This window comes from Bombina bombina, chromosome 2 (genome assembly GCF_027579735.1).
Source record: "Bombina bombina isolate aBomBom1 chromosome 2, aBomBom1.pri, whole genome shotgun sequence".
NCBI classification, from domain to species: Eukaryota; Metazoa; Chordata; class Amphibia; order Anura; family Bombinatoridae; genus Bombina; species Bombina bombina.
Window position 1 is genome coordinate 1,318,954,151 of NC_069500.1, and position 15,072 is coordinate 1,318,969,222.

The 15,072-nt window shown below is 40.6% G+C and overlaps 1 protein-coding gene across 1 annotated transcript in view; it reads left to right on the forward strand.

Moving 5' to 3' along the window:
* The window catches only part of HTRA3 (HtrA serine peptidase 3), a 148,119-nt gene that overhangs the window by 73,240 nt on the left and 59,807 nt on the right, over nt 1-15,072 (forward strand). Inside the window, exon 3 of the mRNA XM_053704174.1 lies at nt 14,571-14,793. Within this exon, the coding sequence (XP_053560149.1) occupies nt 14,571-14,793 (223 nt within the window). The remainder of the gene's footprint in view (nt 1-14,570; nt 14,794-15,072) is intronic.

Here is a 15,072-nt window from a genome sequence, read left to right on the forward strand (position 1 = left end):
GTTGCTGATCAATATCTTGAAACTTCGGGCAATATTCAATGCCCTGAAGGCTTGGCCCTTTCTGGGTTCGTTCCAGTTTATCAAATTCCAATCGGACAATATAACTTTGGTAGCCTATATCAACCATTAGGGAGGAATGAGGAGTTCCTTAGCGATGAGATAGGTTTCTCAGATCCTGGAATGGGTGGAGACCCACAACTGTATGCTGTCAGCAATCCACATTCCGGGGGTGGACAACTGGGAAGCAGACTTCCTCAGCAGGCAATCTTTTCACCCAGGGGAATGGTCTCTCCACCCCGAGATATTTGCAGAGATATGCTCCAGATGGGGGATGACAGAGATAGACCTCATGGCCTCCCGTCTAAATGCCAAACTACCCAGGTACGGGTCGAGATTGAGGGATCCTCAAGCAGTACTAATGGATGCTCTAGTGGTTCCCTAGAGGTTCAGACTCATATATCTATTTCCTCCATTACCTCTTCTCCCCCGTGGGGTGGCTCGGATCAAGCAGATGTGAGCACCGGTGATTCTAATTGCTCCTTCCTGGCCGTGAAGGACTTGGTTCACGGATCTGGTGGGGATGTCCTCATCTCCTCCATGGAGGTTACCCTGTCATAGGGACCCTTCCTACATTCTCTGAGGCTGACTGCGTGGAGACTGAATGCTTAGTCTTAGCCAAGAGTGGTTTCTCTGAGAGTGTTATTGACACTTTGGTTCAAGCTTGTAAGCCGGTTACTCGACGCATCTACCATAAGGTGTGGTGGACTTATCTGCACTGGTGTTAAGAGCGTGGTTTTTCTTGGCATAAGGTATAGCTATCGGCCCTGTCGGTGTTGCTGCACAAGAGATTAGCTGAGCTTCCGGATGTGCAGTCCTTTGTTAAGGTCTTGACTAGGATCAGGCCTGTGTTTAGAAGGGTGGCTCCTTGGAGCCTTGGAGATTGTTGTTCCTTCCTTTTGATCCCAATCCTTCCTCGGTGAAGGAACGTTTACTTCACAATCTAGATGTGGCTCGTGCCTTGAAATTTTACCTTCAGGCTACTAAGGAGTTCAGACAATCTTTGTCTTTGTCATCTATGCAGGTAAACGTAGGGGTCAGAAGGCCACTACGTCTTCCTTGTCTTTCTGGTCTAGGAGTGTCATCCGTCTAGCTTATGATACAGCGGGATAACAGCCTCCGGAGAGGATTACAGCTCATTCCACTAGAGCAGTAGCTTCTTCCTGTTCTTTTAAGAACGAGGCCTCTATGGAGTGGATTTGTAAGGTGGCTACCTGATCCCCCTTACTAAATTTGACAAGATAATAGATGTCCTAGAAGACAAAAAGAAAAAAGAGGCGCTCTTGGTGCAGCAAGTTCCAATCAGCACAACAACCAGAAGTTCGTTGTTGTGCTAATTGGAAGTTGCTGCACCAAGAGCGCCTCTTTTTTCTTTTTGTCTTCCAGGACATCTATTATCTCTGCATACAACTTGGAGAGAGCTGCTCATCATCGGATTGATGAACTTTTTATCCACATTGACCAATATTGGTCTGAGTATCTACTAGAGCAGTGATTTTCAACCTTTTTTTTGCCGTGGCACACTTTTTTACATTAAAAAATCCTGCAGCACACCATCATCCCAAAATTTTACAAAATACAAAACATGACATATTGACATTCATTCACAAACAATCATAATGATTGTCTGTGAATGAATGTCAATATGTCATGGTTGTAGATGATGCCTGATGAGCCTGTCACATACCTCCCAATATTTCAAAATTTGAAAGAGGGACACTCCCGCTGGCTGGAACTGTTCTGGTGGAGGAGCAAAGTTGCGCCAGCATGCATGGGGGATTGAAGTGTTGCGGCGTGAAGAGCCGGCACTAGACACATGTTGTGGTGGGTGGGGGTTCCTTCCAAGTGTGGACACGGGTCAGGGAAGCGAGCTGCCGCTGCGCTGTTACCCTCAGTCATCATCTCACTCAAAATAAAAAAACGGCCCAGAATAAAAAACAAGTAAAATTTTAAAAATATGTCACACTGTTGTCAGTCTGCCGCGGCACACCTGAGGATCTCTCATGGCACACTAGTGTGCCAAGGCACACTGGTTGAAAAACACTGTACTAGAGGGACTTATCCTAAGTATTTAAGACTCTCTTTCTCCTCTTATCTTGTCGGGAATTATCTATATATTTTTACAACATAATAATATCCTTTCTATTGTATCTTATAGAGTACAAAAACGTTGATATTGGCATCTCATAAGTTAATATTATCACATATGATTGTATATATTGGCGCACCTCTGTTATCCTTTTGGTTAACACAGCAGTTGTACTGTGCTTAAACCATACTTGTTTCTCTAAATTTGACAAGTTTGATGTGTTTGCTTCGGCTGAAGCAGCTTTTGGGAGAAAGGTTTTGCAGGCTGTGGTACCCTTCGATTAGGGTCCGCCTCCTTTTAGTTCCCTCCCGTTATTCCTTCAGTGTCCTCTAGACCTTGGGTATGGTTTTCCCAACAGTAAGGAATGAAATCATGGACTCTCCCTGCCTTATGGAAAGAATAGTACATTTATGCTTAACAGATAAATTCCTTTCTTTTCTGGCAGGGAGAGTTAACAATTTTTAAAGATATTTTGTTTGGGCGGCTCCCTTTTTATACTATCTTCTGGCACCTTTATACCCTGATGTTTCTCCTACTTTTCCTTGTTCCCTCAACCGAATGACTGGGAGGATTTTGCCTCCTCCTGGTAGTCAGGTGTTGTATTTCCCAACAGTAAGGAATAATGTTGTGGACTCTCCCTGCCAGGAAAGAAAGGAATTTATCTTTTATGGTAACTGATTTCTATAGCTGTTCTCCACAGTACTTATGGAGAACTTTAATGAAAGCATTTGAAGGAGAACTTTAAGACCGCTCTAGGCGCAAACAAAATGATAAATAAGTAACTAGTCAATTTAACAAGGTGTATAATAGAAAATACGACTGTGGCTATCTAATTTAACCTGTTTTTTGGTGCTCATATGTGCTTAGGCGAACGCAAACTAAGTAGGAGAATTTTACAGTCGACCTTGCTTATTTTTAGGTGCATTTTATAATGATAAATAGGTGCATTAAATCGTGTGCACATTTTTAGGCGCAAAAATAGGAGAACTTTAAAGTGAATGTAAATTTTTATGCAAAAGTGCACGGTTTTTAAAAATTCGATTAAAAACAGGGGCACTTTAATTTATCAAAATTTACATTTCACTAAATGTGAAAAAATACTTACCTTTTAAACTTGACAGCTGCTCCAGCTTCCCCCGGTCATCGCAAGCCATTTCTGACGTCAGAAATGATGGATCGGTCCTCATTTTAGACCCAGGAAGAGGCTTTGCAAAGGGGGCGGAGGAAGCTGGGTGGGCTGTCAAGATTAAAATGTATGTATTTTTTCACAACACGAGTGAAATGTAAATTTTGATGAATTAAAGTGCCCCTGTTTTTAATCAAATTTTTAAAAAACGGGCACGTTAGCATCTAAATTTACAATCACTTTAATGCTAAATCTTGCTCAAAGAGACATTAAAGTGAAGGTAAACTTACCTTGATGCCGATCAAGTATGTCATTCTTTGTTGAAAATCATTATCACTTTCATTCATCAAACGTTCTAACTTTTAGTGTAATTCAAGTTATCAGCGTTTTAAATCAATTACTGTTGGTCCACAAATTCAACCCGTTTTTTGTTTTTTTTTTGTTCTATCACATGTTTCGATTATCCAATTGATAATCTTGCCGTTAGGCGGCCGTCACTCCATATCACCCGCCTCCTTTATCCTCTGCGCATGCGCTATTTTTTATTATTTATATGGAATCCCTTGCGCGCTCCCGTTTCTCATTTGGGTAATGGCTTCGCATGCGCAGTAGAGTTCAATTGCCGATTTGCGCAGGCGCGGTTGATCAGAGCATCTGATCTGATCATCGTGCATGCGATTTTGAGAGACGTATACAGCGAGTGGGACCGCTCTATACGTCACAGACAGTGTTCCCTCTAAGGCCAGTTTTGTGTGCGGCCCAGCAGTGAAACAGTTAATTAGGTAACCACACCCTGCAATTAGCAAACACTACACAATGCAGATGGCAAGGTATGGTTCTCTTGTTAACTGTTTCACTTCTGGGCTGCATACAAAACTGTCCTTAGAGGGAACACTGGTCACAGACCAACAAAGCAGGAACTAGAGGGAGGGAGGAGTCACCATCAAAACCGTAGCGTTTAGATAAATGTATATACATTGAAAATTTTAAAAGTAATAGAAACTCTAACGGCTAGATTACGAGTTGTGCGTTAGGGTAAAAAAGCAGCGTTAACAGGTCCTAACGCTGCTTTTTTACGCCCGCTGGTATTACGAGTCTTGAAGGTTTAGGGTCACCGCACACTTTTTTGGCCTTACCGCAAAACGACTTACGCAAACTTCGTAAAGTCTTTTTTCTAAGGGACTTCCATAGCGCCGGTATTACGAGTCTGTCCTGGGAGGCCAAAATGTGAGCGGTACACCCTTCCCCGTCAAGAGTCCTAACGCATTTAAAAGTCAGTAGTTAAGAGTTTGATGGTACAACGCCTGGTACAAGCATAAAACTCATAACTTAAGTGCTAAAAAGTACACTAACACCCATAAACTACCTATTAACCCCTAAACCGAGGCCCTTCCGCATCGCAAACACTATAATAAAATTATTAACCCCTAATCTGCCGCTCCGGACATCGCCGCAACTATAATAAACATATTAACCCCTAAACCGCCGCACTCCCGCGTCGCAAACATTAGTTAAATATTATTAACCCCTAATCTGCCGTGATCCAATCAGACAATAGGATTGAGCTTACATTCTATTGACTGTTCCAATCAGCCAATAGAATGCAAGCTCAATCCTATTGGCTGATTGAAGATGGACCCGCTCCGCGTCGGATGGATGAAGATAGAAGATGCCGTCTGGATGAAGACTTCTGCCCGTCTGGAGGACCACTTCACCCGGCTTGGATGAAGATTTCTCCGGGCTTCGTTGAGGATTTCGGCCCGGCTTGGATGAAGATTTCTGCCACTTCCTTGAGGATGGATGTCCGGTCTTCAGAACTGTAAGTCGATCTTCAGGGGGTTAGTGTTAGGTTTTTTTAAGGGTGTATTGGGTGGGTTTTATTTTTAGTTTAGGGTTTGGGCCTGCAATAGAGCTAACTCTCCTTTTAAGGGCAATGCCCATCCAAATGCCCTTTTCAGGGCAATGGGGAGCTTAGGTTTTTTTAGATAGTATTTTATTTGGGGGGTTGGTTGTGTGGGTGGTGGGTTTTACTGTTGGGGGGGGTTGGCTGTATTTTTTTTACAGGTAAAAGAGCTGATTTCTTTGGGGCAATGCCCCGCAAAAGGCCCTTTTAATGGCTATTGATAGTTTAGTTTAGGCTAGGGTTTTTTTTTTATTTTGAGGGAGCTTTTTTTATTTTGATAGGGCTATTAGATTAGGTGTAATTAGTGTAATTATCTTGTAATTTGTTTATTATTTTCTGTAATTTAGTGTTTATTTTTTTTGTACTTTAGCTAATTTAATTTAATTAATTTAATTGTTTTTAATTTAGTTAATTTATTTAATTGTAGCGTTAGGTTAGGTGTTATTGTAACTTAGGTTAGGTTTTATTTTACAGGTACTTTTGTATTTATTTTAGCTAGGTAGTTATTAAATAGTTAATAACTATTTAATAACTATTCTACCTAGTTAAAATAAATACAAACTTGCCTGTAAAATAAAAATAAACCCTAAGATAACTACAATGTAACTATTAGTTATATTGTAGCTATCTTAGGGTTTATTTTATAGGTAAGTAGTTTTAAATAGGAATTATTTAGGTAATAATATTAATTTTTATTTAGATTTATTGCAATTATATTTAAGTTAGGGGGTGTTAGGGTTAGGGTTAGACTTAGGTTTAGGGGTTAATAAATGTAGGTAGGTGGCGGCGATGTTAGGGACGGCAGATTAGGGGTTAATAATATTTAACTAATGTTTGCGAGGCGGGAGTGCGGCGGTTTAGGGGTTAATATGTTTATTATAGTGTCAGCGACGTTGGGGCGGCAGATTAGGGGTTAATAAGTGTAGTTGGGTTGCAGCGACATTGGGGGAGGGAGATTAGGGGTTAATAAATATAATGTAGGTGTCGGCGATGTTGGGGGCAACAGATTAGGGGTTCATAAGTATAATGTAGGTGGCGGCGGTGCCCGGAGCGGCAGATTAGGGGTTAATAAATATAATGTAGGTGTCGGCGATGTCGGAGGCGGCAGATTAGGGGTTAATAAGTGTAAGATTAGGGGTGTTTAGACTCGGGGTTCATGTTAGGGTGTTAGGTGTAAACATAAAATGTATTTCCCCATAGGAATCAATGGGGCTGCGTTACTGAGTTTTACGCTGCTTTTTGGCAGGTGTTAGACTTTTTCTCAGCCGGCTCTCCCCATTGATTCCTATGGGGAAATCGTGAACGAGCACGTACGACCAGATCAGATCAGGTATTGGAGTGCGGTAAAGAGCACAATTTTGCTCAACGCTCACTTCTTGTCTTTTAACGAGAGGTTTGTAAAAACCCGTAATATCAGCGCTGCAGGTAAGTGAGCGGTGAGACAAAACTGCTCGTTAGCACCGCACAGCTCATAATGAAAAACTCGTAATCTCGCCGTTTGTTAGTGATTAGATTATGCTAAGATTAAGTAATGAATTTATGTCTTCAAAAGCTTCAAACTTTACCTTCACTTTAAAGGGCCAGTAAACCTAAAAAATAATGTTATATAATTCTGCACATAGTGCAGAATTATATAACATTATATTAGCAGCAGCTTTATACATCCTAATATTCCCTGTGAATTTTAATAAAAAAAGACTGTTTTTCAGACCCGCTCTCTGTGCTCTTCTGAGCACGTCTGTTTTTATCACAGAGCGCATCTGGACAGCTATCCAGTCACAGCCCGGCCCGACCGCGCCATTATACTCAGTGCAGCTCGCTCCCGCTGTCAGACAGAGCAGGAGCGGGCTGCACTCAGTATAATGGCGCGGTCGGGCCGGGCTGTGACTAGACAGCTGACCAGATGCGCTCTGTGATAAAAACAGACCCGCTCAGAAGAGCACAGAGAGCGGGTCTGAAAAACGGTCATTTTTTATAAAAATTCACAGGGAATATTAGGTTTTATAAAGCTGCTGCTAATATAATGTTATATAATTCTGCACTATGTGCAGAATTATATAACATTATTTTTTAGGTTTACTGGCCCTTTAAAGTGAAGTAAATATCAACCAATACAACTATGGGAGACTTCCTTATCAGTCAGTGATCTTTTATCTTTATCCTTAGGAACCACACTAATTAAACATGCTGCTTGAAATATTTAGAATATATATTATAATTTGTTTTATAACCATAAATGTGACCGTAAGGGCTCTATTTATCAAGGTCTGGTGGACCTGATCCGACACTGCGGATCAGGTCCGCCAGACCTCGCTGAATATGGTGAGCAATGCGCTCGCCGTATTCAGCATTGCACCAGCAGCTTACAAGAGCTGATGGTGCAACACCGCCCCCTGCAGACTCGCGGCCAATCGGCCGCCAGCAGGGGGTGTCAATCAACCCGATCGTACTCGATCGGGTTGATTTCCGGCGATGTCTGTCTGCCTGCTCAGAGCAGGCAGACAGGGTTAGGGAGCAGCCGTCTTTAGACCGCTGCTTCATAACTGGTGTTTCTGGCGAGTCTGAAGACTCACCAGAAACACGGCCCTTCAAGCTCTGTATGATAAATATGACCCTAAGTCTTCTAAAATATTGATCTGTAGCTCCCATGTGTTAGTAAGTTGGCAATCCCTGACTTTCAGTATAAAGTCTGTTGGTTTAAAGGGATTTTGAAACCATGAATTAAATGCACAATGAAGCTGTAAATTATTACATTTGCACTTTAAAATATAAAGTTACCTTTATTTTGTCCAACTTGCCCTGTACACTAATTTTTATTTTTTTTGTGTTTTAAAGTCAGGTGACTGTTGGGGACTGTATTATATTGAAACCATTTTGATCTGACTAGACCACATACTTAGTTATTAGAATATTTTTTCAGTTTAAATAAAAAATATTTATTAAAATGCGTTTCTGTATTTTGTTTACACTTTATAACTGCCTGTGTATATACTTAAATGCCAGATATAAATATTGTTCCCCTGTGGTAATATAAAGTTACTACTAAAGTTAACAATATATCAGTCTGTGTTTTTGAGATATTGTATATAATGAAGTTAAAAATACAGTTAGTAATTTTCTCCTGGAAGATTTTGTGCCAGAATAAATAATTTCTCTTCATAATGTGTATAAATCACAGTCCTAAAGTGCTTGTCATGCTCAGTGCAATGAACCAATGCTGGTACGTTTCTCTGAACCATATCCTGATCATAATCGTGCTACAGAATGACTAGCATAAAAATAACATTGCTATAAATAACATACAAGACTAATTAACTTGGTGTTATAATTCTTCATGATTCTGATAGAGCGTACAATTTTAAATCCCCCCCGTATACTTCAGTTAACAAATTAGGTCTTTCTCTTAGTCTCCTTTGTTAAACGTTACCTTCTTTCAATGAGAGCATACTGAGGTAGGTTCAGTGTACATGGGTCTTGAACATTATGGGCTATAATAACGCATCTGTTATAACACATGTATGGTTAAAAGTTTTAAAAGTTGGAATCAGAGTAGCAAAACTTTTTATAATACGCTTTTAATACGGCTAGATTCAGAGTTTTGCGTTACGGTTTTAACGCTGAAAAAATGGCCATTTCAGCGTAAAAACAGTAACGCAGAAATTACGAGTCGTGTCGGTATAGCTATACCGCAAGCATTATAGCCTGTAACGCAACGTCAATCCCGCACTAAAAAAAATGACGTTGTTGCGTGAGATTTCCATAGCGCCTGTATTACAGGTTGTGCGGTGAGGCTAAAAAGCTTGTGTTACAGCCTATACCGACATGATCCATTCTGCTGAGAGCAGTAGTTATGGATTTTGTGTAACAAAAATGTTTCACAAAACTCATAACTAAAGTGTTACAAAGTACACTAATACCCATAAACTACCTATTAACCCTTAAACTGCCACCCTCCCACATCGCAAACACTGTATTACAGAAAATAACAAACACTAAATTACAAAAAATAACAAACGAAACAGTAAAACCCACCACCCAACCAACCCCCCCAAATAAAAAACCTAATTCTAACAAAAACCTAAGCTACCCATTGCCCTGAAAAGGGCATTTGTATGGGCATTGCCCTTAAAAGGGCATTCAGCTCTTTTACATTGCCCTGAAAAGGGCATTCAGCTCTATTACCTAAAGCCCAAACCCTAATCTAAAAAAAAAACCACCCAAAAAGATAAAAAAAAAACTAACACTAACCCCTGAAGATCCACTCACAGTTTCTGAAGTCCGGACATCAATCCTCATCCAGATGGCGAGAAGTCTTCATCCAGACGGTGAAAAGTCTTCATCCCGGCGGCGCAGAGCAGATTAATCCTTGAAGACATCCGGCGTGGAGTGTCCTCTTCATACAATCACCGCCGTACACTGGATCTTCAATGCAAGGGAGCTTTTTCAAAATGGCATCCCTTGAATTCCTATTGGCTGATTTGACTCTTGAAATTCAAATCAGCTAATAGGATGAGAGCTACTGAAATCCTATTGATGGTTCAAATCAACCAATAGGATGAGAGCTAATGAAATTCTATTTCAGTAGCTCTCATCCTACTGGCTGATTTAAATTTCAAGAATCAAATCAGCCAATGGGAATGCAAGGGACGCCATTTTGAAAAGGCTCCCTTGCATTGAAGATCCAGTGCACGGCCGTGACCGTATGAAGAGGACGCTCCGCGCCGGATGTCTTCAAGGATGGATCCACTCAACGCCGCCGGGATGAAGATAGAAGATGCCACCAGGATGAAGATAGAAGACGCCGCCTGGATGAAGACTTCTTGCTGCCTGGATGAAGACTTCTCGCCACCTGGATGAGGATGGATGTCCGGACTTCAGAAACTGTGAGTGGATCTTCGGGGGTTAGTGTTAGGTTTGTTTAAAATCTTTTTGGGTGTTTTTTTTTTTAGATTAGGGTTTGGGCTTTAAGTAAAAGAGCTGAATGCCCTTTTCAGGGCAATGTAAAAGAGCTGAATGCCCTTTTAAGGGCAATGCCCATACAAATGCCATTTTCAGGGCAATGGGTGGCTTAGGTTTTTTGTTAGGTCTTTTATTTTGGGGGTTGGTTGGGTGGTGGGTTTTACTGTTGGGGGGTCTTTGTATTTTTTTCCAGGTAAAAGAGCTGATTTCTTTAGGGCAATGGCCTTTTAAGGGCTATTGGTAGTTTATTGTAGGCTAGTTTTTTTTATTGGGGGTTATTTTGATAGGGCTATTAGATTAGGTGTAATTGTTTTTATTTTTGATAATTTCGTTTGTTATTTTTCGCAATTTATTATTTTTTATTTTTTGTAATTTTAGACTTAATTTTTTTTAGTAGTGTTAGTTTTTTTTAATGTGTAATTTAGTTTTTTTAATTGGTAGTTATTTTAATTTTAGCATTATAGTTATGTTAGGTTTATTTATAGGTAAGTTTTTATTTATTTATTTTAAGATAGGGATATTGTCATTTTAATTTAAAGTTAGGGGGTTGTTAGGTTTAGGGGTTAGTAGTTTCATTTAGTTTTTTTGCGATGTGGGGGCTGGCGGTTTAGGGGTTAATAGGTTTATTTAGTGGCGATGATGTGGGAGGCCAGAGGTTTAGCGGTTAATAAATGTATTATAGTGGCGGCGTTGTCGGGGAGCAGCGGAATAGGGGTTAATAACTTTTATTAGTGGCGGCGATGTCGGGAGCAGCGGAATAGGAGTTAATAACTTTTATTAGTGACGGAGATGTCAGGAGCGGCAGATTAGGGGTTAATAACTTTATTTAGGTGTTGGCGATGTCGGGGGTGGCAGATTAGGGGTGTTTAGACTTGGGGGTTTATGTTAGGGTGTTAGGTTTAAACGTAACTTTTTTTTCCCCATAGACATCTATGGGGCTGCGTTACGGCGATCGCCATTCTGCACTTCAGGTGTTAGTTTTTTTTCTAACACTCTCTCCTCATTGATGTCTATGGGGAAAGCATGCACAAGCACATCAAAGCAGCCCTTGGCTTTTGTGCGGTATGAAGCTTATCGCCACCATATCGCACGCACAAGGAGGCTTTTCAGAAACTCGTAATGGCAGTGCTATAGAGAGTGACTTTTGTTGTGTTTGTTTCGCACCCTCTATAGCGCAAAACTCATAATCTAGGCGTTTGTTAATAGTGTAAAGGAACACTATTGTTCTGTGACCCCTTAATGACCACAGCACTTTTCCATTTTCTGTCCGTTTGGGACCAAGGCTATTTTTACATTTTTGCAGTGTTTGTGTTTAGCTGTAATTTCCCTCTTACTCATTTACTGTACCCACACATATTATATACCGTTTTTCTCGCCAATAAATGGACTTTCTAAAGATACCATTATTTTCATCATATCTTATAATTTACTATAAAAAACATTATAAAATATGAGGAAAAAATGGAAAAAAACACACTTTTTCTAACTTTGACCCCCAAAATCTGTTACATATCTACAACCACCAAAAAACACCCATGCTAAATAGTTTCTAAATTTTGTCCTGAGTTTAGAAATACCCAATGTTTACATGTTCTTTGCTTTTTTTGCAAGTTATAGGGCAATAAATATAAGTAGCACTTTGCTATTTCCAAACCATTTTTTTCAAAATTAGCGCTAGTTACATTGGGACACTGATATCTTTCAGGAATCCCTGAATATCCCTTGACATGTATATATTTTTTTTAGTAGACATCCCAAAGTATTGATCTAGGCCCATTTTGGTATATTTCATGCCACCATTTCACCGCCAAATGCGATCAAATAAAAAAAATTGTTCACTTTTTCACAATTTTTTTCACAAACTTTAGGTTTCTCACTGAAATTATTTACAAAAAACGTATGCAATTATAGCATACATGGTTGTAAATGCTTCTCTGGGATCCCCTTTGTTCATAAATAGCAGACATATATGGCTGTGGTTTTGCTTTTTACTAATTAGAAGGCTGCTAAATGCGACTGCGCACCACACGTGTATTATGCCCAGTAGTGAAGGGGTTAATTAGGGAGCATGTAGGGAGCTTCTAGGGTTAATTTTAGCTTCAGTGTAGTGTAGTAGACAACCCCAAGTATTGATCTAGGCCCATTTTGGTATATTTCATGCCACCATTTCACCGCCAAATGCAATCAAATAAAAAAAAACGCTAAATTTTTCACAATTTTAGGTTTCTCACTGAAATTATTTACAAACAGCTTGTGCAATTATGGCACAAATGGTTGTAAATGCTTCCCTGGGATCCCCTTTGTTCAGAAATAGTAGACATATATGACTTTGGCGTTGCTTTTTGGTAATTAGAAGGCTGCTAAGTGCTGCTGCGCATCACACGTGTATTATGGCTAGCAGTGAAGGGGTTAATTAGGTAGTTTGTAGGGAGCTTGCAGGGTTAATTTTAGCTTTAGTGTAGAGATCAGACTCCCACCTGACACATCAGACCCCCTGATCCCTCCCAAACAGCTCCCTTCCCTCCCCCACCCCACAATTGTCCCCGCCATCTTAAGTACTGGCAGAAAGTCTGCCAGTACTAAAATAAAAGGTTTTTTTTAAAACAAAAATAAAATAAATTTTTAGCATATTTACATATGCTACTTTGTAGGATCCCCCTTAGCCCCCAACCTCCCTGATCCCCCCCAAAACAGCTCTCTAATCCCCCCCTCTGCCTTATTGGGGGCCATCTTGGGTACTGGCAGCTGTCTGCCAGTACCCAGTTTGCAAGAGAAATTGTTTTTTTTAATTGTTATGTACTTTTTCTGTAGTGTAGCTTCCCCCCCCCAGACCAATCCCCCACCCCCTGACTAATGTATAGAAATACTATTTTAAAACTTTTAATACATCTTTTTTGTATTTTAAAACTTTTAATACATCTTTTTTTCTGTAGTGCAGCGGTTCCCACCCGCTCCCTCCCCATGCCCGCCCCCGCTCCCCCGTGCACGCGCGTGCGTCCGTGCGCGCCCCTGATGACCCCCGCCCACGATCCCGCCCCCCTACACATCATCAGGGCCATCGATGGCCGCCACCCGCCTCCGAACCGGCTCCCACCCACCAACGAATTTAGCCGGTGATGTCTGGTGCAGAGAGGGCCACAGAGTGGCTCTCTCTGCACCGGATTGCTAAAAAAGGTTATTGCAGGATGCCTCAATATCGAGGCATCACTGCAATAACCGGAAAGCAACTGGAAGCGAGCAGGATCGCTTCCAGCTGCTTTCCAGACCAAGGACGTATGCCACACGTCCTCGGTCATTAACTGTATTTTTTTTGAGGACGTGTGGCGTACGTCCTTGGTCGTTAAGGGGTTAATGATTCAAATAGAGCAGGCAATTTTAAGCAACTTTATAATTTACTCCTATTATACATTTTTCTTCATTCTCTTGCTATCTTTATTTAAAAAAAGCAGGAATGTAAAGCATAGCAGCCGGCCCATTTTTGTTCAGACCTTGGTTACTCGTGCATATTGGTTTGCTAAATGCAGCCACCAATAAGCAAGCGTTATCCAGGGTGCTGAACCTAAAATGGACTGGCTCCTAAGCTTTACATTCCTGCTTTTTAAATAAAGATAGCAAGAGAACGAAGAAAAAATGATGAGTAAATTAGAAAGTTATATATACACAAATGGTTCCCCTCTGCAGCTCAAGGCTTTGTGTGGCATACGTAATACTCAGGAGGATGTGTGCATTAGATTAACTCACCCGGCCGTCTTCAAGTTATGCTGTAAGTATGGCCCCACTATGCGGTTGCGGAGTTACCTTCTATTATATTCAAAGGCTGTCCTGCTGTATCCAGGATCTCTTCTCCACCGGCCTATCATGCACCAACCTCTGTCGATGATATGCCGGGTGAGCGTCAGCGTGTTCCTCGCTGCCGATTGCAGCACACGTTACTCTCCGTTACTCTCCTTGTACACTCCTCCTTCCCTCTGCGTGAAGGCGTAAGCTGCTCCACTCGGACTGTTGCTGTTCCAGGATACGCCAAGACTCAGCTGGAGGATAGGTAAACAGACTTGATACAAGAAAACCAGCGAGACCTCAAAGCGTAATGAAATATTTGGCTTTATTTGGAGAAAAATAAAACTGCATAAAAGCTAGTAACCCTTGCATCAGGGGTACCCCTGATGCAAGGGTTACTAGCTTTTATGCAGTTTTATTTTTCTCCAAATAAAGTCGAATATTTCATTACGCTTTGAGGTCTCGCTGGTTTTCTTGTATCAAGTAAATTAGAAAGTTGCTTAAAATTGCATGCTCTATCTGAATCATGAAAGAAAAAAATTGGGTTTAGTGTCCCTTTTATAATTAAAGTTATGTTTGTTTTAACATTTTTTCTAAATATTTGTATTGTCTAATTAAACAATGAAATAAACACTGTTTTGTATTTTCTATAACTGCAGACATCCTTTATTTGGCCGACAAGTTCCTTTGTCCAGTGGATCTGGGTTCATCATATCAGATTTGGGTTTGATTGTAACCAATGCACATGTGGTATCAAGCAGTAATGTAGTATCCGGACGTCAGCAGTTAAAAGTACAGCTGCACAATGGAGCTACCTATGAGGCAACAATTAAAGATATTGATAAGAAATCAGACATTGCAACTATAAAGATCAACCCTCGTGTAAGTATTCACAGTTTTATTTGGTTTTATTTTCATAAGAGTGCACTCACCTTAGATAGAAATGACCCCTTCATATGTGTTGCTGCTGATTTCATTAGTAAAACGTTTGAAAAAAATTAGCACTAGGTAACCCATAGAACAATGTCATTATTTCTTAAGCTTTGTGTTTTTCCCTGTTGTTCCGTGAAAACTCTAAAATATTCCTTTTTAATTAAATTGTGCATCTCTCTTCCCCCAAACAATCATAGATGATCATTTTTTTTGCTATACTCAGGGCAT